We start from the raw sequence: 21,285 nt of genomic DNA, 5'->3' as shown, positions 1-21,285 counted from the left end.
AGCAGCATAAAAAAATAATGATAGCATTTTTATCTAGATCGAGTTTGAGCAAAATTTTATGTCAATTTTTTTAGTTGAATTCAAGCTTAAAATTTTGGTTAAACCCAATTTGACACATGAAGACAGTTGTCATTAACTAAGCGAAGTATACATGACAAAAGATTAAAACCTAAACACGTGCTTTGGATAAATTAGGATTTTAATTTTAAAAAATAACCAAAAATGTACATGATGGGATTAATGTTGATGTCATTATCATTGGGCATGGGCTTTTGCCATAAAAGATTTATGGGCGATAAATTAAAAAGAAGCCAGTCCTCATAACAGAATTTTGAGCCAAAGCATTTTTTGTGTGAGTTGAGAGTAAATAAATTTACTTTTTTGACTCATATCTTTTTATAACAAATAAATTTATTTTTATGACTCATACAAAATAGTGAAATATCTAATCACTTTCATAGTCTGTACTAATATCAGAAGTAAGGTTCAATTCTTCTATCATATTTGTTTTTTCAAGATGATAATCTTCCATACCTTAGTATCATGAAGAACTTGCAAGCCATATATTCCTGAAACGGTTACAAAAATTACGACATTATTAAACAAGTTGGAAGAAGTTGTAATGAACTGAGACACTGAATCATCCCCCAAATCATGTTTTTCTAACTATTTAAAAAGGTCTGTTTATGGCTTAATTAAAATGACCCAAACAACTTTGAATAAGAAATGGCCCGACTTCTCCCCCCTCAGCTTTTCTTTCTACTGACCTTGGTGGTCATCATCCATCCCTCATACGGACTTAAGCATTTGAAAGGTACAGCCCTCGTTGACGAGGTTTGCCGCCACACATCCCACAATGAATATTGCGTCAATACCATAGTCCCAAAGCCGCCATTATCCGGGGAAAGGATCGCCAGTACCACTTTGGGTTGGGCACAGATAAAAGCTCTGGAAGCCGGAACCATCATAGCTAGTCTACTTAATGATTCTTCTTCCATCTTACCAGTAGCAAAGAACCCTCTACAGGCCAAAGAGCTTCTCCAAATATGTTGGGATTCTAACATGAACACCATGGAGGACCTTTGGATTGCTAGCAGTTTGCTTTACAATAAGATCATCAATCCCATGATTGCTCGTCTGTATCATGCTGCAAATACCACTAGAGTTTGCCAAGATGGCGTAAAAGGAACCGGTTTTACAGCCTTAGCTGCTAAGATCGAGGATATAATTAAGCTCTGTGAAATTTGTGTCGTCTCCACCAACTTCTTTGTGAACGGTGCTCATTAAAAGCTTTTACCCATGAATTATGTGTGCATGTAATAGATAAATAAAGGGTTCCCTTTTGAGTATTGCACAAGATATTTCTAATGGAATCCCCCGTAATATTTTACATCTTCAAATACCAAAATCAACTATCAGTCTGTCATCTCAAGTCTGCTTGAAGGCTTAAAAAATTTGCGATAAAGAATATTCACATATGACATACGTTGCAACAAATATAGAAGATCATTGGATACCCTTCACATTTCTTATTGATAAATTTTGGTACCTCGGTTTCAATTCTAACGATATGAGAAGAGAAAGTTAAAAGTTTTGAAGAATCAGAGACCTCTGAAACACAACTCGATTGACAAAACTATGGGAAAAGAGTTGAAAGACAGGAAGAAACCTTGCTCTTTTCTAAAATTATACCTAGTAGTTTTATTCTTCCCTGAGAAACTTAGAATCTTAGAGTATGGTACATCTATCAAGGCCAAGAGCTGAAAATGTTCTTCTCCCAGGAGGCCACAAGCTGTAAAACCAGGCCATTCCATATTGACCACCATCAGCTTCATTACAATGTTGAGAATCGTCTCTTTCTAATAATGGCGCCGACAAATCATTCTTCTGGTTTTCACCAGTGATCTCACCCCCAGCTCTATCTTCAACTTGAACTTCTGCAATTTCTCCTGGCTTCTTGTCAAATAATCCTTTAAATTGTTTCCGAGCCTTCCTCTCTACTTCCTGCTCATAAACTCGACAAATAGACATAATGAGTTCCCATGTTTCGACTGTGTTGAATGGAAAACAAAGCATATCACCGACTAACACACCTGCTCTTGCTTCTTCAGTTTTGCTAGAGCTGCAGTTGCATCTGGTTCTGATGACTTATCAACTTTGATCATCTGATAGTATCCAGAAACAGGGTTTTAGATTGGTCAAGAATCCAGTTTGAGTGCACTAAGCTTAAAGATTTACAGTACCATTTGGAAATCACTTCTTGCTTCCTCGAAATCTCCAGCTGCCATGTAAGCCATTCCACGACGGTATAGTGCCTTTGCATGTACAGGCGTTGCATCTAAAACCTACATAGTTTAAATAAAAAATATCACCAAATCCATGGCCTATCCTCAAACAATCTATTATTTAGATACGTAAACAAGTCAAACAGAAAGCAGCTCATGGCAAAGCATTTTCCTGATCCACTATGTTGGTTGTTTTTATCTTTATTTCTTCCCTGAGTTCAACTTTAAACCTCAAAATTAGATGTACACAAAATTTTCCTCGTGAAGTTGAGAAACCAATCACCACGTTATTTGGTAACAATCTGATTAATTTGAATATCCTTTAACTCTTGCATGAAAGATGATATTTTACCTTTGGTTATTTATGATAATAATATGCATCTCTTCACATGAACACCAATAAAATCACAAAAATTTCTTCCTAATGGAAGAGAGAAAGATAAAGAGTTTCAATTTAAAGTCATAACAAACCTTATTACATGCGTCAATGGACTTTCTGCATTCTCCCATTTTGAGGAAGCACGCAGCTACATTCAGATGTAAAGAATTCTTCATGCAATAAATCAGGAAAGTAGAAATTAATAGTATCCAGAAACAGCTATCTAATATCATGTACCAACTGATAGATCAAAGGACAGGATAAATTCTTTCAGTTACCACGAGCAGGAAGAAACTTACTCTTGTGTCTAAAAACACTTTTCCTTCCTCGTCCGTTTGTGGATTAACATGATTGAACTCCCGAAGCACCTATAAATAAAGCAACACATGGAATTGAGTTACATATGAACTTCAATGTACCACAGTAGAAAACACTTTCACTGATTTCACATGAACATCTACTAAATAAAGTGTATTTAGGCTTACCCTATAGCTATTACCAATTCATTTGGATTGGATGTTAAGCTTGGTTTTCAGATCTGGGCTATTTATTTTGTTTTTCTATCATTTATCACCATAATTGTTTACCACAATGTAGGCCAATTTCTTTTAATTGTTCTTATTGGGCTTAGATATTTGGTTGATGCTTAAAACATAGTTCATGATCCCAAAGGAGATATAAGATCTATTTAAAACAGTTGACATACTACCTTTTCATATTTTGCCTTGGCAAGTTCAAATTTTCCCGCTTTGAAGAGTCGGTTACCCTGCAGACAAATGGTTAAATATTCAAATTAATAGTCTTACAGCACAACAAAACAAAAGATTAAACAATTAATATGAATCACCACAACAGCTTGCAAGCATACACATGGAAATGGGGCTGTAAAGTGTACGACCAGACAATGGCTCATTTAGGAAGAATGCAACATAAAATATGCCACATACCGTCACTCGAATTTTTTCTGCTTCATCCATTATTTCCTGAAAGTTCAAACCAGTCCAATCCTGTAATGAAGATTTGAGTTAGGATGCACTATTTGTCATGACAAATATTAGTGCACAATGACAATGTAATGACTATATTATCCAACCTAAAACCAATTAATTATAGGTGGAAGGGTCTAACTTGAATATAAGCCTACAGAAAACCCAATTTAAAGATGTGGGATAACACCACTTAACATTCCCTCTCACATCCATCTCAACGAGGGCCTACACGCGGACAGCCTTACAAGGGGTAGTTAACCAAAGCAAGAACAGAACACACCTGAGCTTTGATATTATGTTAAGCATCCACCCTAAAACCAATTGTTTATAGGCAGAAGGACCTAACTGGAATGTTATGAAAGTCAAGACTTAATAGATGTCAGATAACACTGCCTAAAACCAATTGTTACTATAAGATGACTTCATTACCTTTGGCATCTCAAAACCAAGAAGCTCAATTTCCCATTGAACATGAGCGCCTTCAGGAACACTAGGTGGCCTAATACAATTGGAAGCAAGGTACATTGGTCATCCACAAAAAAAGAAAATTAAATAATAATATTCAAAGAGAATAAATAAATAAATAAAAAGAGCAACCTTGAGAATTTGTCATATGCATAGTCAGGAGGGCATGTGACAAGAGCAATCTCCCCAGGTAGCATCAAACGGACACACATTTCAAATCCCTCAGGCACCTGTAAGGAAAAATAAAAGTTCACAAGATCCAAGGCACAGTCTCAATCTAACATTGTAATTTTGATCAAAGCAATTTGGATAATTGGTATTGATATTACATTTTGATTTTCAACTAGAACAAGATGAAGATAAAAGAATCCACAAAACCTTTTCAACTTTATAGGGAGAACTTACCATCCCTTCTCCGGAACTGAACTCCAAAGGTTCGCCCTGGTTATCAACTCTTGTATCATAGAATGCTGTCTTTTCTTCATTAAGAAGCATGCCCTTGTAATGGACTCGTAAAAGACTGTCATGAAGTGGGCAATCCATGGGAAAGTCCCCTGATTGTTCCAAACAACAAAGAAAATCATCATCCACGCACCCACACAAAGAGGATTGCCGACAGACAGACACAATTACAGGAATATGAAATGGAATCGGTAACTAGCACATAAATTGCAGATATGAAAATCATAATTTTAAGCATCATCCTAGGTATCTTTCCATCAAAGAAGAATGAGTGTAGAAACTGTAATTCCAAATAAAACTTTCAAATGAGTGAACAAATAGAATGACAATGTCACATGAGCATAACTAATGATATGTCAACAATAGATTTGTTCATTGAATGAATCTCGCATGGAATAAGGAAGCGAAAACTGAAGAGATTTTAACAAAGCTATCTCTTTATGGCAATATTTAACCAAATAACAAACAGCACCTTTTCCATCATGTAGTCGTCGTTTAATTAGGCGACCATCTCCCAGCATGTCCCTCACCTATAAGTCAAACACTCTAGAGCTCACTTACATCCATAATTTGGTAATTCAAAATTAAACATATGCATGAGAAATATCTATAGCAGAGCAATGACTTACCTGGATGAAGTGGACAAGCTCAACTTCAAAATGAACTTCTTCATAGCCTTCTATCATGGGCAATAAAGGAGATGGGGTTAAGTATTGATTGGTAACATAAACTACCGCCTTCTCTTTCCGTGTCATTGTTCCTATTCCCATCTCAAGACCTTTAGGTACCTAAATATTATTGGATCAAGAACAAAATCTATATCAAAAGTAGCTTAAGCATGACAACACGAAGCAGGATAGAACAAGCGCGTGATTAGATAAAGAAAACCAGGATGACTAATTAAAAAAAAAAAACTCTAGAAGACATAAATCACCAACCTCACATTTCCCAAAAGTAAAGAAATATGGTTCTCCTTCAGTGTGTGACATAATCAATTTCCCATCACCTGTCTTTGCAGAAATCCTGAAAGGTTCACATAAGATACATCTAACAAATGATCTAAACCATTCTGGAAAGCTTAGTGCAATGCACTCAAAAGAATACAAAAAGGCTTGAGAAAAAGTTTACCAAGCTTTTACTTCATATGGTTCCCTTGGTGATTCCCAACCCTGTCCTTCATCTATCACCTAATTATATTAAGTATTAATGAGGTGATGTCTTTCAGAATAAAATAAATATGGTGCAAGTATGAAGGAAAGAATGAAGTCCAAACAGCAACAGTACAACAAACCAAAAATGATGATTATAATAATGAACTATGTAGCTGCAAAGCATTAAAATTTGACAGCAAATTTAAAAACTAGGAATATGGTCCAATCTTCCTTGCATACTTCCTAATTCCATCTAGCACCATATTCCTAGCAAAATGTAAGCGCTGCTATGGCACTTTACCTTCTTTAAAACCCCCAAATCATCAGACACAACCTGAAAATGGGCAGCAAAAAATAACAAGCCATTAGAACTAAAAATAGGCTACATGCGAATTAATCAATAACATCTAGATATCACCAGCTCCTCAAAATATGATATGAATGCTAATGGCATTACTAAGAAAGCATGTATGGGAACACTGAATACACATTGTGTAAGGGGATAATAATTGCATTATGCGAAAATGCTACAACAAAAAAGAAAAATAGCAAATTTGAACTTTAGCAATTCTTGCCTTGGCTTTGGAGAAATCTATCAACTCAATCTCAAAATGGAGATCATCTTCTTTGGGGAAACTACTAGGAGCTGGAACAGGGCAATCCTCCTCCCCATAGTGCATTTGAGGCATCATTTTGAACTGAAACAAGAGATGTCACCAGATTCTTTTAAGAAATAAAAAGAAATGAGAAATCAAAGTTCCTTTATTTTCACTTTTGGTAAAGAATTTTGGAGCAATAAACACAAATATAGTTCAGTGAACTACAAAGACAACAATACCATTGCCACTTCACCCTTCAGCATTGTTGGAATCCCTTCCAACAAGCCCAATATCATTTTGCTCTTGCCCAATACGTTTCTTATCGGAATACCTTTCCCTGTCACATAAAGGAATGTCAATTCATTTTTTTTCTAGAAAAGCAAGTACCATTAGACAATTCAACTATGCACACTCTTTAACTTAAGACCAACTTATCCAACTTCAATACTCCACAATTCACCAGAGAGCAAGGGCGCAAAATTATCCCTCAAAGTTAAATCTAATCAAACGCTTAGTATTCACCTCCATGTTCTGATCTCGTTGACTCAACGACAACTCCATCCAATGTCCTAACCGTGCAATGATATATAATCTACAAAACATTAGAAAAGAAAACAAAGAACTACCAATTCACAACTCAACCCATTGTATTGTTTTTCAAACTATATATTCTCTATTACAAATGCAAAAAAAAAAAAAAATCCGCATTTCACATATCCAATTATGAACAAAAAAGATATAACCTGATCACCATCTGAAGGATTTGATTCTCCTCCTCCAGGTCTCATCAAAGCTTTCATTAGGCTTCCAGGAACAATTTTCTTTCTCCTATTAATTACAAACCCAAAATAAAAACCGTATTGTTTTATTTTCCTAAAAGTTCGAAAAAAATATGGTTGAAGAAGAAACAAAGCTACCTCTTGTCATCCTCAGACTCCGATTTCTTCTTCTGCGGTACATAGCTCTGCTCGGTATCTTCCTCTGACGCCATCGTTAACTGAATATTTGAACAATATTACACTATGATCGCAGTTTGTTTAAGCTTAATTTCAACTAAACAGTCGTAATTAACTGTTTGAAAGTCGCTCCATTTCCTCTTCTTAGTAACCAAAATTAAACCCGAAAAAAAGAACCCAAAAATTAAAACTTGTGAACATTAAACTAAATAAAAAATTAAAATAATTACCGGGAATTCGCGAATGTTCAAGAGTGGTTGACCAAATGTCGTTGATGTTTCCAAGCGTCCAGGCGAATGCCGCAACAAAGTCCGTCAGCTAATATTCGATCATTGATCACTTCACAAGAAGATCATGGACCAATCGTAGCCGTTGATGATGTTGAAATTTCATAGCAAGATGAGGTGCTAACCGCTAACTAGTGCACCAGCTTTGACGCCATACTATTATTAATGGTAGGCACGCGAGTGGGCCAGTATAGCCAGCCCAGCAGCGTCTAGGCGGCTATTTTCGCCTCACCTAATTCAGACCAAAAACGGGCCGTTGGGTTTGTTTTATTACTATGAAAATGAGACCGGTTGTGGATTTATGTTGGGCTTTTTTCAAATTAGATTGTTAATTTTTAATTTAATCATCGATTAAAAAAAAACTTGATTTTGTAATCCAGTTGAAGATCCTTTTTAAGGGTTGGATACCATTATTAAATACAATGACAATTACATTATTATCTCACCTGCCCATCCATTTTCATTTCGTCTTTCACTTCCCCATACATCACCTACAAGAGTTTTCTTTCTTTATTTTTTCCCAAGCAATGTTAGAATGGTTATTATGTTGACTCCCACATTCTCATGTTTCGTGGGGTCACTCCCACGTGTTTACTTTTATTGCGTGAGAAAGTGGAGTGTGTAATTAATGTTTTTTTTACGAAGAACCACCACTATAAATACCAACTAACGTAATGTCCCTAAGCATTGAAAAACAAAACAAAAAAGTATATATTCTATCTGGTAATATTTTCGAGTGTTTAGAAAACTTTGTTGATTTTCAATTTTTCGTACTGTTAAATTTGACAACTTTGTCTATGGTTTAACATGCTCAACAATAGTATAATAACATTTAGATTTTGGCATTTTATTCAAACAATAACTGAAGGTATTTATTATTCGATTTACATTATAACATTTAAGCCGTTATTTATGCTATCATTATTGTTTACTTCATGGTTAACTTTCTCAATTTCTCTCTTTTCTTATTAAGCAAAAACAAAATCAATCAGCTCCAGTAGTGCCATTGAAAAAATAAACCATCAGCATTGCTAATGTCACTAGTAATTGGAAGAAGCAAAGGAAATTGGAAAGTAACAATCCATTAAATAGTGAGAGTAAAAGAGCATAACTGGAAGCACGCCGCGGCAACAACAAACAAGGGATTAATTGACTCTATACTTTATTTCCGACCAATGTTAGTTGGATGGAACAACAATGCATTTTTATTAAATACCAACAAAAAACGATTTTTTTCATACCAAAACTTTATTCGTCACTTGGTTTTATTTATTTTAATTTCTATTTTTTAACTATTGACTATTTTATATATATATAAGAATAATTAATTATATTATATTATATACTTTGGTCGGGTAGTAAGTTTGAGGGGCCTTTTATTAAAATAAAATTGAAAGCAATGTTACATATTGTTTTTAATTTTGCTTGTGGAGTTAAAAAATAATTATATTTTTAATTAACAGCTTCTTTATTTATGGTGCACATCCAATATTAAATCTATTTATTTTGCAATTTAAAGTCCTAATTATTGGGAAGTTTATTTACTTTCCAGATTAAAGTCGTAGTTGCAAAGTTTGTTTTTGTAAATATTCATTTTTTATAGATTTTTGTTTTGGTTTTCAATATAAAAATAAATAAATAAATAGTAGGATAAGAGTGTACACGGTACCTCTTTGCAATTGCACACAACCTATTTCACACAAAGCGTACAAAGAGGGGTAGTCCGTAGTTGTACGCAGTTAACCTTGTCTAGGCTTTATCATGATTCTTACAATGACTAGGCTTCAAAATCTTCGAGAATGGGCTTCTATATTGGGTCTAGGCCTAATTTGCAATTTTTATTTATTATAGGATTAAATTAATTTTTTGTTTTATTTTTAAGGATTAAATAAATATTCAAAAATTTCATTTTGGGGCCAAATTAAATTTTATAAAACTTGGGATAAAAACGAATTTTATTCTATTTTTTATTTAAATTAATATTAAATTCCAACTAGATTAATTTCCATTTAAGTTGACGTATTAGTAAAAGTCGGACAAAATGGAGGTGAATATTTGGAAATCGGCCCTCAAAGAACAAACCCATAAATTTCATAAAAATTTATTAATAATTAATTTTTTTATAAACCTCAAAATTATATATGAATTTTGACCTAATCTATAATTTTATATATAAAATTGGATTCTTTTACAATTTTACACATAATTTTTTATTTGATCTAATTCGTTCAAATTATTAACACAATTATTGATATAATATTATTTTATGTTTATATATTGCATACATAAGTAATTATATTTATCAAATATAAAACTAAATTAATGTATTTTTTCCTGTAAATATGTATGATTGAATCAAATATGAATTCTCCTATATAAATTTGAACTACAATCTAAATTTTATGTATAATTGTACCAAAATAAAATTCATATATAATCTAATCATTTATCTCATGACTTTTAAGTAAAATTAGATTTTTTTAATTTTAAATTAATTAATTAGGGATACATACCAAAATTATACATTAACTATGGTTTAATGTGCAATTGTATACATGAACTTTGATTTTGTGCAATTTTATACATGAAATTTTGATTTGATCTAATTCTTGTAAATTATTAATGCAATTATTGATATAACATCATTTTATGTCTATATATTGCATACATGAATAATTATATTTATCCAATATAAAAATAAATTGATGTATTTATTTCTTTAAATGTGTATGATTAAATCAAAATTAAAGTTTCAAATATACATTTGGACCACAATTGAAGTTTCACATGCATAATTGCACCAATTTAAAGTTCATGTATACAATTATATATTAAATCAAAGTTCACGTATAATTTTAAGATTTATCCCATTAATTTGAGTTTCTATTACGAAAGAAAGTTCAAATTTGACTCGGTGTTTAATTGAGTCAAAGCCTGTTTAGAATCAAATGATCCAAAATGTCTAAATACTTTTTAACCCGGCCCAATTCAAGTTAGAACCCAACAGTTTAGGCTTGCTTGTTGGGTTTGGAGTCAAGGGTGTTTTTTCTTTAAGTTATCTAAACTATGTCGTTTTTCATATTTTGATATCTAATTATTTATTTTATTATAAGTGGTATATAATTATTTTTTTTGTTTGACTAACGTAGGTACTATTTTAGGAAAATAAAAAAGTAGTATAGGTAACACTCGTGATAAAAAAATGTTTAGGTATTAAGATGAGAAAATGAATATATATTAAAATGATATTTGATAAATTAAAAAATAATTATTGAATTTAAGTTATAAAATTTGTTTAGTGTATTTATTAAAATAAGTACGATTTTTTTATAATTATAAATAATAAAATTTCTTAGAGATAAAATATTTAATGGATAATGTTAAAAGAAACAAAATACATTATAAGTAGTTGTTTATGTAATTACCGTTTTCCACACTTTCATTGAAAACATCCTATAATTTATTTATTTATTATTATGAACTATCAAACGTGGTTATGTGTAAGTATAAGGAAAACAGAAAATAAAAAGGGCTTTGACAAAGGCGGCGTAAGGATGAACTAAATCTAAAAAAGACGGAAAAACGCAGGCGAGGAATATAGAGATACGCACAGAGATTTAAAAAAAGGCAAAGCAACAAGACAGCTACAGGTGTGTTTTTTTTTAAAAGATGCATTTTTTATTGGAGTAAGAATGTAGTGAAGAAAACGTTTTGTTTCTTACGGGAAAAGGTTTAAAAAACAAAAAAGAAAGTAGAACATGACTAGCCACTTCCTGCGTGAAGGCAAGAATCCCAATGTTTTTTCTCCATATCAAAAGAAAATCCGCAAAAATATAAAATTTTCGAGGAAATATATAGGTTTCTCTATGCCAAAAATTGAAAAGCTTATGTTTTCTGACATTCAATAATAAATTTTTGAGACATCAAAATATATTTTTATTAAATATTAATGTATTTTTCTAATAAAAATTATAAATTATCTAGAAATATTATATAAACTTATAAAGATAAAATTGTAAACACTTATAAAAAGTACTAAAAAAAATTATATAAACTTGTAAAAACTAAAAAAAACATCCATAAAAACTTATAAAAATATATATATTTACAAATTATAATAAAAGGCATTTCTTGATTTCTTATTTGAAAATTAAACACTTAAAATCAAAATGAACATGTGGTATCAATCTAACCGTTGGATAACGAGAATAGTTCTAAAAATATTTCATGTTGACATATGTTAATATTTGCAATAGCTGGATAATAAAATTTTGGTTTTATAGTATCTAATCATACCTAGAATACTTTATAGCATACAATACTTAGTAAACAAATTTCAACTTTTCAAGGTCCAAACTATAAGTATCAATAAAAAGGAGAGTGCCCCAGAATTGTCGTTTTATCGTGGAAGGTCAAGAACATTTGATTTAATAAGAAAATGACCCCAACGATCTAATGACTATTCTCTTTATCTAACAATTGGTCTGATATCATGTATTCATTTTGGTTTTAGGGGTTTAATTTCTAAAATGAGGGAGCAATAAGTGACTTTTTTTGTTACAATTTTTTTATATAATTTATTAGAATTGTGCTAGATAGTGTTGGTAATATTTATAAGTTTTTTATGAATTTTAAAATTTAAATCTTTTTAATATGTTTTCCGTTTTATTAGTTTTGTATATTTTTAAAATATCATTAGAATTTCTTTATAAGTTTTTATAAATTTTATCATTTCTACAAATTTATAAAAAGTTTTAATATTTTTATAATTTTTTTATTATTTTTATATTTGCTTTATAAATACTTTTGGCTGAGCTTGGTATAACTTGATTCAACAACACCAACTTAGTTGGTAAAATTTTAAAAAATTCAATGTATAATTTTAAAGGTAAACTTTGATTTGGTATAATTATATACATAAAATTTTAATTTTTATTCAATTGTATATATTTTAAAAAATTGTCTCAATTTATTTTTATATTTGATAAATATAATTTTTTTGGATATGCAATATGTAAAGATAAAATAATAATGTGTGAGAATTGTATGGAACCAATAACACTGTATATTATATTCAAATTTTATCCTTAAAATAAATGTAAGGTAGCCTAATCCAACTAAGTCCAACCCATTGAGCTATGAAACCAAGCCGTACGCTAGTATAAACATTGTGTTGTTGTTGACAGGATCAGACCACCTTATCTGTCAGCAATAAACCCTTCCAATAAAACCATCACCCTACTCCATTATTTTCCATTAAGGTTTTACATTTTTGTCTATTTTCTGGCTTCAATGTTGTGTCGACAGCTCCCAAATAAGAGGTTTGGTTGGTTGGTTGGTTGAGCAAACCGTTGAAATTGTAAGATGTAGGGTGGTCCTTCCTCAGCCCTTTTGCGCACACATAATTTCCACCCAAATTTCTTAGGATACTTGATATTCAATTATTTAACCTATTTTTCCACGACTAATAAAAACATTTGATGCATTTTAAATGAAATTTCAAGTTTGAATATTGTAAAAACAATGGTAGAAGAATTTGTATCTCTCGAATTTGGATTTAAACTGAAATAAATTATACCATTTAAACTAAATTGTAGGCCGTGGTCCATGGTAGCAGTGTTTGTTGGGTTCAGTAAGCAGTATATTACAAATATCTTGTACAGTGCCGTAACCTGGGCACATTTATAGGCAACTGACATGGGGTCGGTTTATGTTCTATCCGCCGATCCAGCTCTTAGTCAGAGGGCAATACATTTAGCTAATGCAATAGCTTTTTAAGGTAGATATGCATTCCAAATTCATTAATGTTTCAAAGGAATGGGGGAGGCGTGTACTACCAAGAGTCCTTCAAATGGTTGCCCAATAAATGTTAAAGCCACTGTTATTCATGGGTGGCTAATGGCTATAGCTACAAGCCAAAGATTAGACTGAGTTGATGTGAAAGCAAAAAATAAAAATCACAAGAAGATTTGATATCAACAGTGGAATGTAATGTACAACTTTTTAGGGATTAAAAGAAGAGAAGAAAAAAGAAAGCATGGATGAAATTGAAAGGTCGTTATTGGTTTTTAGGTGATGAAGAAAATATAAGCAAAACAAGAATCTGTAGGGTAATTCAGCAAACATATTGAAGTAGTCAAACAAACACCCCAAAACCCACCACATGTAAAAATGAAACAGAATCAGAAGCAGCACAATATTAGCAGCATTAAGAGCAGTAAGGAGAAAGGACATATGAACCGACCTAAAATACATGAACCAACCATGCGTAACATACGCGAAACTTGGGTGCGTGAAAAAACCGTCACGTAAGCGAAAGTAGTGGGCAGCATGTGGGATGAGAGTTGAGACACGAAGGTGCATGACTCGAGCCAAAGATTCGATAGCAGCAGTAGCTGCAGCTGGTGCATGGTGGCAATGCGGTGCCATGCCCACGCATTGATTGCAACAATAGGGACGAGTTCCAAGACCCTCTTTGAAATTTGATAAAGAAAGCAAATGGCAAGAAGAAAATATCTCTGCCACTCGAGATAATAATAAAAGTGGAATGGAAAAGATCACAAAAGAGTGAAGGTAACCTTAATGTTGGACACGTGTACAAAATACCCATACGCTTTGGTCCACTTCCATCATCATGTATTTTTATGCTTCCCTCCTAAGGAAAATTCCTCCTCATTTATCTTATTCTTGATTAAAAGTAAAACTAGTGGGATTTTTTAATTAAAAAATGAAAATGGTGATTAGAAAATGAAAATCCAAACAGCCAGACCTTGGGGAGTGCAAAAGATCCTTCTAATTATATTAATATTGTTATTAATAATAGATAAAATTCCAACATCCAAAGACAAAGTTCATAGATTGAAAAACTTTTTCTGTTGTTGTTTGACCACTTCAATCCTAGATAAATTTATAGCTCATGGAGGACAAATCCATAATCCTTTTTTGGTACTTTAAACAGCAATGCAGTTGGTTGGACAGGTTGGAAAGGGCAACAAATTCTACAAATCGAATGGCAATAAATCTGAACACCCCCATGTGCTATGCAGAGAAAAAAAGAAGCCTTTCATTTCATCAACATTTCGTTTCTTTTTCCAACAAAATTCAAAAACTTATTGACCCAAACGCCAGAATTACAATAAAAGAGTAACCACCCCCCCCCATTGAACTTTTTCACTGTTCTCCCCTAGTTAGCCCAGCCCCAACCAAAAGGAACAAAAGCTGCTGGTTTGTGCTGTACCCATCACTGAAACTGGAAAATTCTTTATTTTCCTTCTTCACCCTAAAAACCTAACCCCAAAAAACCAACCCTTTCTTTTTCATTCCCATTTTCCATCTTAAACCCTATATACCCACTATACTACTATTTTCCCTATAGCAAACTATCAAACTTCTTCCCATTTTCTTTCTTCTAACCTTAAAATTTCTAAACTATAAAAAAAAACGTTTAAAACAAGAGAACCAACAATTAGTAAGCCACCACCGCATGCAGGTTTGAGTCAATAAGTCCACTCCAGCGGTAAACGAACTTCATGACTCATCTCTTGCTGTGGCCTCAAACTCCGCTGCTTTTGATTTCCAACAAAATTTCCCCCACTTCGAAGCCTCAAAGCAGCAGCATCTACAATTACATACAAATCCAAAAACCAAATAACTAAACAGTTAAAAAGGATATAAACAAAAATGAATCGATTCGGATTTCAGGGATCAATTAAGTACTATTGCTACCAGAAGTGAAGCTTGGGTTGAACCGAGGGTGCTGAGGCTGGGGTTGAGCCCCAATCTCATCCAGATTCAAGTTCAAGGCCTGAGCCACTCTAGCTGGAACCAAAACAGTAGGACAAGCTGCAAAATAAGATTACACGTATCAGATCTATATGAAATTTTGAGTGAACTATACTTTTATTTAACAAAAGATTAACAAATGGATACCAACCTGACTTCTTGCGAGGTTCAGAAAAGCTTCCAACGCGACGAGGCAAGAAAACACCAGTTCCAGCACATTCCCTTTTCCCATTTGGATTGCCCAAGAAAACTGCCCGCATACCCGACCCGTTCGGTGGCTGGGGTTGCTGTTGCTGCTGCAGAGGGGGCCACGCAGATGGGGCCAAACCTAAAGTCCTACTGGCATACCTTCCTCTGTTTTGGACCACATGGTTTTCTTGTTGCTGCTTCAATCCTCCCCACGCCAACGCGTTTTGTTGCTTCATTAGCTGTTGTTGCTTCAGTTGCTGGAACTGCAACAAAGAAGTCCAAAATATTAATATCCTGCAGTGAAAAAAATCTGAAAACTCTGTTTTGAGGATCTTACATGAGTGGTCCGCAGCTTATTGTGAGAAAGTGACTGTTGAGTGTAAAACCCAGAAACATCGAGATTTGGAGAGGGTTTTCTAGCTGGTGGACCCAAAAGGCCTCTGTTGCTGAATCCACCATACCCTTCTTCATTCATTCGCAACCTTTCCACTTCACCGGCCGCTGCATAAAGCAAGTCCCAGGTTCCCGGCGGCGACGAAACTCGAGATTGACAGTTCGGGCTTGCACGACTAGAGCCTTGCTTACAACCACAACCGCTCGGTAACGCACATAGGGTAGACTGCGGTGAACTGGACAAGACCCAACCCTAAAAATCAAAGCAAAAACCGAAAACAGAATAAGAAATAACACTTAACAAACAACTTCACTCAACAAGTTTCACTTTTAGTAGTTCAACTAACCTTGGTATTTTCAGCGGCAAACGAGCGGTCGTTTCGGCGGGAATCGTCTTCGAGAGTGGAGTGAACCATTTGGCGAGTTAAGCCAGCGAGATAATCTTCATCACTCTCTGTTTCAGTTGAACCCAGCACAGAATCAACAGGAGAACCTAGATCCGGAGACAACCCGAGAGACCCAAACCCACCGGGGATCTCAAAGGGAAACAAAGACTTGGAACCATCAAGCTCTAACCCGAACCCATCTTTAAGATTATTGGTATTGTTGGTAGTCTTAACTCCGTCAGCGAAAAAGCCATCGTCGGTTAAGAACTGGGACGGAAGCCAAAACTTACCGTCGTCCAAAACCTCCGCCATAACCCGCAAGAGAAAAAAAGAAAAGAAAAAGCCCAAAGAAATGCAGCAAAGAGAGGTTATTAGAAGGGAAAAGAAGGGAGCATTTGGTGAGAGTAGGGAGCTCGGCGCTTATGGGTAAGAATTAATATAATAAGCAGTTGCAGCCCTGTTGATATTGCTGGCTGTGGCAGAGATCGGGCCCAGCCAAAGAGAAAAAAGCGAAAAAGAAAAAAGAAAATGTATGAGACGAAACCAAATAACTGAGTGCTAAAGGGCGTAGTAACTGTCAACAAATGAGCATAAAAGAAATAGGGGGAAAATAGGGGAAGGATTTGTATATGTAGAGTAAAAAAGGAGAGAGAGTATTGAAAAAAAAAAAGCGGGACGAGTATACAACGCGAATGGGTAGGAAGGTGAAAGACACGGGCACCGAGTGTAGGGTCCATGGTAGAGTTGAAGCCAGGTAAGTGGAAGCATTTGCAGCAACATGTGAGAGGTTCACCATTTTCTTTCCCTTACTTTCGATAGTTTCAGATTTAAGCATTTTTTCCCCCTAATTATCTATAGCAAAAAATAAAATCCCAGAATTCACGAGTTTCTCTTAATGGCCTTAGGGCCACGACATGGGGGCTATGGTTCACCAACATTGCAGACATTTGTCATGCATATTCTGTCCACTTGGCAGTGCAGGGATACAATCCCTTTCCCAACTAGGGTTTCCACATATTTCTTTGTCTATTCAATTTTGATTTATTATTATACGATTAATTTTTTAAAATATTTTTGAAAGTATTTAAATAAAGTGTAAACAATTTTGGAGGGCCATGAGTAACATTAAAGGGTGAGTTTCCATTTCAAACTAAAATTACATTGCATTTTAATCAATGTTAATATGTCAAAATCTCAATTCATCAAATATGATTGATGTAATCTTAGATTTGGGACTAATTTATCTTTTGTTTTTATTATTTTAGTAAACTTGTTACTTTTTTCCAAAAAAACTTTCAAATCTAATTAAAAATAAAATTTTCTCCTATTTCTTAACAGTCAAATAATAAAGGTCAATTTTTAAAATTATAATTATTGTATTTATTTTAAATTGTAAAAATAGAATCGATAATAGCAAAAAAAGAGAGAAAACTATAACACGCTGATTTTACATGAAAATCCTTTCGTGGAAAAACTACGGGCAGAAAAGAAGAAAATTTACAATTTCGAATTCAAATTATTATAAGAAATATAGTCTGCGTCTATAGGTTTAGAAAACATTATTCTAATCAACATCTACTAGAAGTAATGTAGTAAGGTTGAAACACATTATTCAAATCAAAATCAAACAGAGGAAGGAAACCTCGGCCTTCACCCTTGTGGATTCCCTTATTTTGCCACTTACATTTTATTTTAATAAAAATTTGAGTCACAACTCTAACATAAATATTTATATTTTCACCTATTAATTAAGACAATAATTATAATTTATAAATTTTTATTTCAATATCGTATATTCACTCGTTAATATATAACATGTCATACGAAACAATTTATCATAATGTATCACATGTTTATGAAAGTTGAGATTGAAAAATATTAAATGATCTAAACTTGTTATAAAAACAAATTCTATAACAAGCACAATTTAATAAAAATACGCTTCTAGGTAATTTTACATTACATCAACCAAACATCAAAATATTACATTTCGACCAAATGAACCAAGCAAAGTAGTATAGCATTTTCACTATTCCACCATATAATCTTACATTAAGAAAAGTTATGGTAGGCTATTAACCTTATGGTAGTCTAGAGTAACGGCTATTAGCTTCTAGAGTAAAGGTTATTACCTTTTAATATATGGCTAAAAATGGTAATTACAGATCATTTATCAAATGACACTCAACTTAATCCGCGTTGGCTACCATTATTGATGTTATTTTTATGTACTTAAAACATGTTATTAGTTGTTTCATTTGTTATTATAAAAACATATATATATATGTTATTGAACCTTATACATAGATAAGATTTAAAATTTAGTCTATATACTTAAATGGCTAAAACATAAGCCCTCTTGCTTTTTTAGTTTAAAAATCACAGCCCCATCAGTAAAATTACAAGCATTTTCATCAAAATTTACAAACTTGACATGTTAATTAAATTACTCTCACCCGAGGTTGACCATAATTGAACTCTTACATGAAGAAAAACTATGATATGCTATTAACATTGTGGTAGTCTAGAATAACGACTATTAACTTTTAGTATATAGCTAAAAATGGTAATTACAAATCATTTATCAAACGACACTAAACCCAATCTACGTTCGCTACCATTATTGATGTTATTTTTACTTGGTTAAAACATGCTATAAGTCGTTTCTTTCAATATTATAAAAAATTATGTTATCGGTCTTATAAGATTTAAAATTTAGTCTATATACTTAAATTACTAAAACATAAGCCCTCTCGCTTTCTTAGTCTGAAAATCACAGCCCCATGACTAAAATTATTGGTTTTTTTATCAAGATTTACAAACTTGACATGTTAATTGGTATCTTACATGAAGAAAAACTATGATATGCTATTAACCTTATGGTAGTTTAAAGTAACAACTATTAGCTTTTAGTAGGCAGCTAAAAATGGTAATTACAGATCATTTATCAAACGACACTCAACCCAATCTGTGTTCGCTACCATTATTAATGTTATTTTTACTTGGTTAAAACATATTATTGGTAGTTTCTTTCGTTATTATAAAAAAATATGTTATTGGTCATCATACTTAGATAAGATTTAAAATTTAGTCTCTATACTAAAATGTTTAAAACATAAGCCCTCTTGCTTTTCTAATTTAAAACATGCTATTAAATGTTCCTTTCGTTATTATAAAAAACATATGTTATTGGTCCTTATACTTAGATAAGATTTAAAATTTAGTCTATATACTTAAATGGCTAAAACATAAGCCCTCTTGCTTTTTTAATTTAAAAATCACAGTCTCGGCAGTAAAATTATTAGTATTTTTCATCAAAATTTACAAACTTGACATGTTAATTAGATTACTCTCACATGAGGTTGACTATAATTGGCATCTTACATGAAGAAAGATTATGATATGATATTAACCTTTTGGTAGTCTAGAGTAACGGCTTTTAGCTTTTAATAAATGGCTAGAAATGGTAATTATAGATCATTTAACAAATGACACTCAACCCAATCAGCGTTGACTACAATTATTCACTTTATTTTTATTTGGTTAAAACATGATATTAGTTGTTTCTTTCGTTATTATAAAAAATATATGGCATTCGTCTTTATACTTAGCTAATATTTAAAATTTAGTCTATAAACTTAAATGGCTAAAACATAAGCCCTCTCGCTTTTCTCGTTTAAAAATCACAGCCCCAACAATAAAATTATTTGTATTTTCATCAATATTTACAAACTTGACATGTTAATTAGCCCACTCTCACTTGTGGTTGACTATAATTGACATTATACATGAAGAAAGACTATGATATAATATTAACCTTATGGTAGTCAAGAGTAACGGCTAGTAGCTTTTAACAGATGGCTAAAAATGGTAATTACAGATCATTTATCAAATGACACTCAACCCAATCCGTGTTTGCTACCATTATTGATATTATTTTTATTTGTTTAAAACATGCTATTAGTTCTTTCTCTTGTTATTATAAAAATATTATGTTATTGGTCTTTATACTTAGATAATATTTAAAATTATGTCTATATACTTAAATGGCTAAAACATAAGCCCTCTCACTTTTGTAGTTTAAAAATCACAGCCCCGTCAGTAAAATTATTAGTATTTTCATCAAGATTTACAAACTTGACTTGTTAATTAGAATACTCTCACATGAGTTTGACTATAATTGACATCTTACATGAAAAAAGATTATGATATACTTTTATCCTTATGATAGTCTAGAGCAACGTCTATAAGCTTTTAATAAATGGTTAAAAATGATAATTACAGATCATTTATCAAATGACACTCAACTCAATCCGTGTTTGATGACATTATTAATGTTCTTTTTACTTGGTTAAAACATGCTATTAGTTGTTTCTTTCGTTATTATAAAAAAAAATATGTCATTGGTCATTATACTTAGATAAGATTTAAAAGTTAGTCTCCGTACTTAAATGGTTAAAACATAAGGCCTCTTACTTTACTAATTTAAAAGTCACAACCTTTTTAGTAAACTTATTAGTATTTTAATCAAAATTTAAAAACTTGACATGTTAATTAGACTACTCTCACACGAGGTTGACTATAATTGACGTCTTACATGAACAAATACTGTGATATGATATTAACATTATGGTAGTCTAGAGTAACGGCTATTAGCTTTTAATAGATGGCTAAAAATGGTTATTACAGATCATTTATCAAATGACATTTAACCTAATCAAGTTGGCTACCATTATTGATATTATTTTTTTGGGGTTAAAACATGCTATTAATTGTTTCTTTTGTTATTAGAAAAAAAAATGTTATTAGTCCATATACTTAGATAAGATTTAAAATCTAGTCTATATACATAAATGGCTTGAACATAAGCCCCCTCTCTTTTCTAGTTTAAAAACCACAGTCCCATGAGTAAAATTATTGATATTTTCATCATGATTTACAAGCTTGACATGTTAATTAGAC

General features: G+C 32.4%; 2 protein-coding genes across 3 annotated transcripts; both read right to left on the bottom strand.

Moving 5' to 3' along the window:
• Positions 1 to 1,499: 1,499 nt before the first annotated feature.
• Positions 1,500 to 7,710, bottom strand: LOC107890999 (peptidyl-prolyl cis-trans isomerase PASTICCINO1). Its single transcript, XM_016815617.2, has 21 exons — positions 7,517 to 7,710; positions 7,248 to 7,327; positions 7,074 to 7,158; positions 6,853 to 6,922; positions 6,570 to 6,667; positions 6,307 to 6,429; positions 6,033 to 6,065; positions 5,709 to 5,767; positions 5,519 to 5,603; positions 5,210 to 5,368; positions 5,053 to 5,110; positions 4,524 to 4,672; positions 4,251 to 4,348; positions 4,083 to 4,152; positions 3,612 to 3,671; positions 3,374 to 3,430; positions 2,964 to 3,032; positions 2,757 to 2,834; positions 2,244 to 2,345; positions 2,094 to 2,165; positions 1,500 to 2,004 (listed from the first exon to the last, which is right to left on the bottom strand). Exons 2-21 carry the CDS (start codon positions 7,319 to 7,321, stop codon positions 1,729 to 1,731), a joined length of 1,875 nt encoding a protein of 624 aa, XP_016671106.1. The 5' UTR covers positions 7,322 to 7,327; positions 7,517 to 7,710; the 3' UTR covers positions 1,500 to 1,728.
• Positions 7,711 to 14,609: 6,899 nt separating this feature from the next.
• Positions 14,610 to 16,921, bottom strand: LOC107891000 (uncharacterized). 2 transcript variants are annotated; one of them, XM_016815618.2, is made up of 5 exons: positions 16,285 to 16,921; positions 15,882 to 16,190; positions 15,507 to 15,807; positions 15,290 to 15,415; positions 14,610 to 15,191 (listed from the first exon to the last, which is right to left on the bottom strand). In XM_016815618.2, exons 1-5 carry the CDS (start codon positions 16,633 to 16,635, stop codon positions 15,070 to 15,072), a joined length of 1,209 nt encoding a protein of 402 aa, XP_016671107.1. In that variant the 5' UTR covers positions 16,636 to 16,921; the 3' UTR covers positions 14,610 to 15,069. The 2 variants fall into 2 exon arrangements, with proteins under 2 accessions (XP_016671107.1, XP_016671108.1); XM_016815619.2 differs by having other exon boundaries at positions 15,299 to 15,415.
• Positions 16,922 to 21,285: the final 4,364 nt, after the last annotated feature.

Source organism: Gossypium hirsutum, chromosome D09, assembly GCF_007990345.1.
Source record: "Gossypium hirsutum isolate 1008001.06 chromosome D09, Gossypium_hirsutum_v2.1, whole genome shotgun sequence".
In the NCBI taxonomy this organism is placed as follows: Eukaryota; Viridiplantae; Streptophyta; class Magnoliopsida; order Malvales; family Malvaceae; genus Gossypium; species Gossypium hirsutum.
This window is presented reverse-complemented; position numbering and strand designations above follow the sequence as displayed.

Excerpts from the sequence above, each read along its gene's own strand:
- LOC107890999 (XM_016815617.2), bottom strand. The coding sequence starts at position 7,321 with ATGGCGTCAGAGGAAGATACCGAGCAGAGCTATGTACCGCAGAAGAAG. Across the intron at positions 6,668-6,852 it reads AACGAGATCAGAACATGGAG|GGAAAGGTATTCCGATAAGA; the intron begins GTGAATACTAAG and ends TTTATGTGACAG. Across the intron at positions 3,033-3,373 it reads CCAAGGCAAAATATGAAAAG|GTGCTTCGGGAGTTCAATCA; the intron begins GTAGTATGTCAA and ends CTTTATTTATAG.
- LOC107891000 (XM_016815618.2), bottom strand. The coding sequence starts at position 16,635 with ATGGCGGAGGTTTTGGACGACGGTAAGTTTTGGCTTCCGTCCCAGTTC. Across the intron at positions 15,416-15,506 it reads TGAACCTCGCAAGAAGTCAG|CTTGTCCTACTGTTTTGGTT; the intron begins GTTGGTATCCAT and ends CTTATTTTGCAG. Across the intron at positions 15,192-15,289 it reads CTTCACTTCTGGTAGCAATA|ATGCTGCTGCTTTGAGGCTT; the intron begins GTACTTAATTGA and ends ATGTAATTGTAG.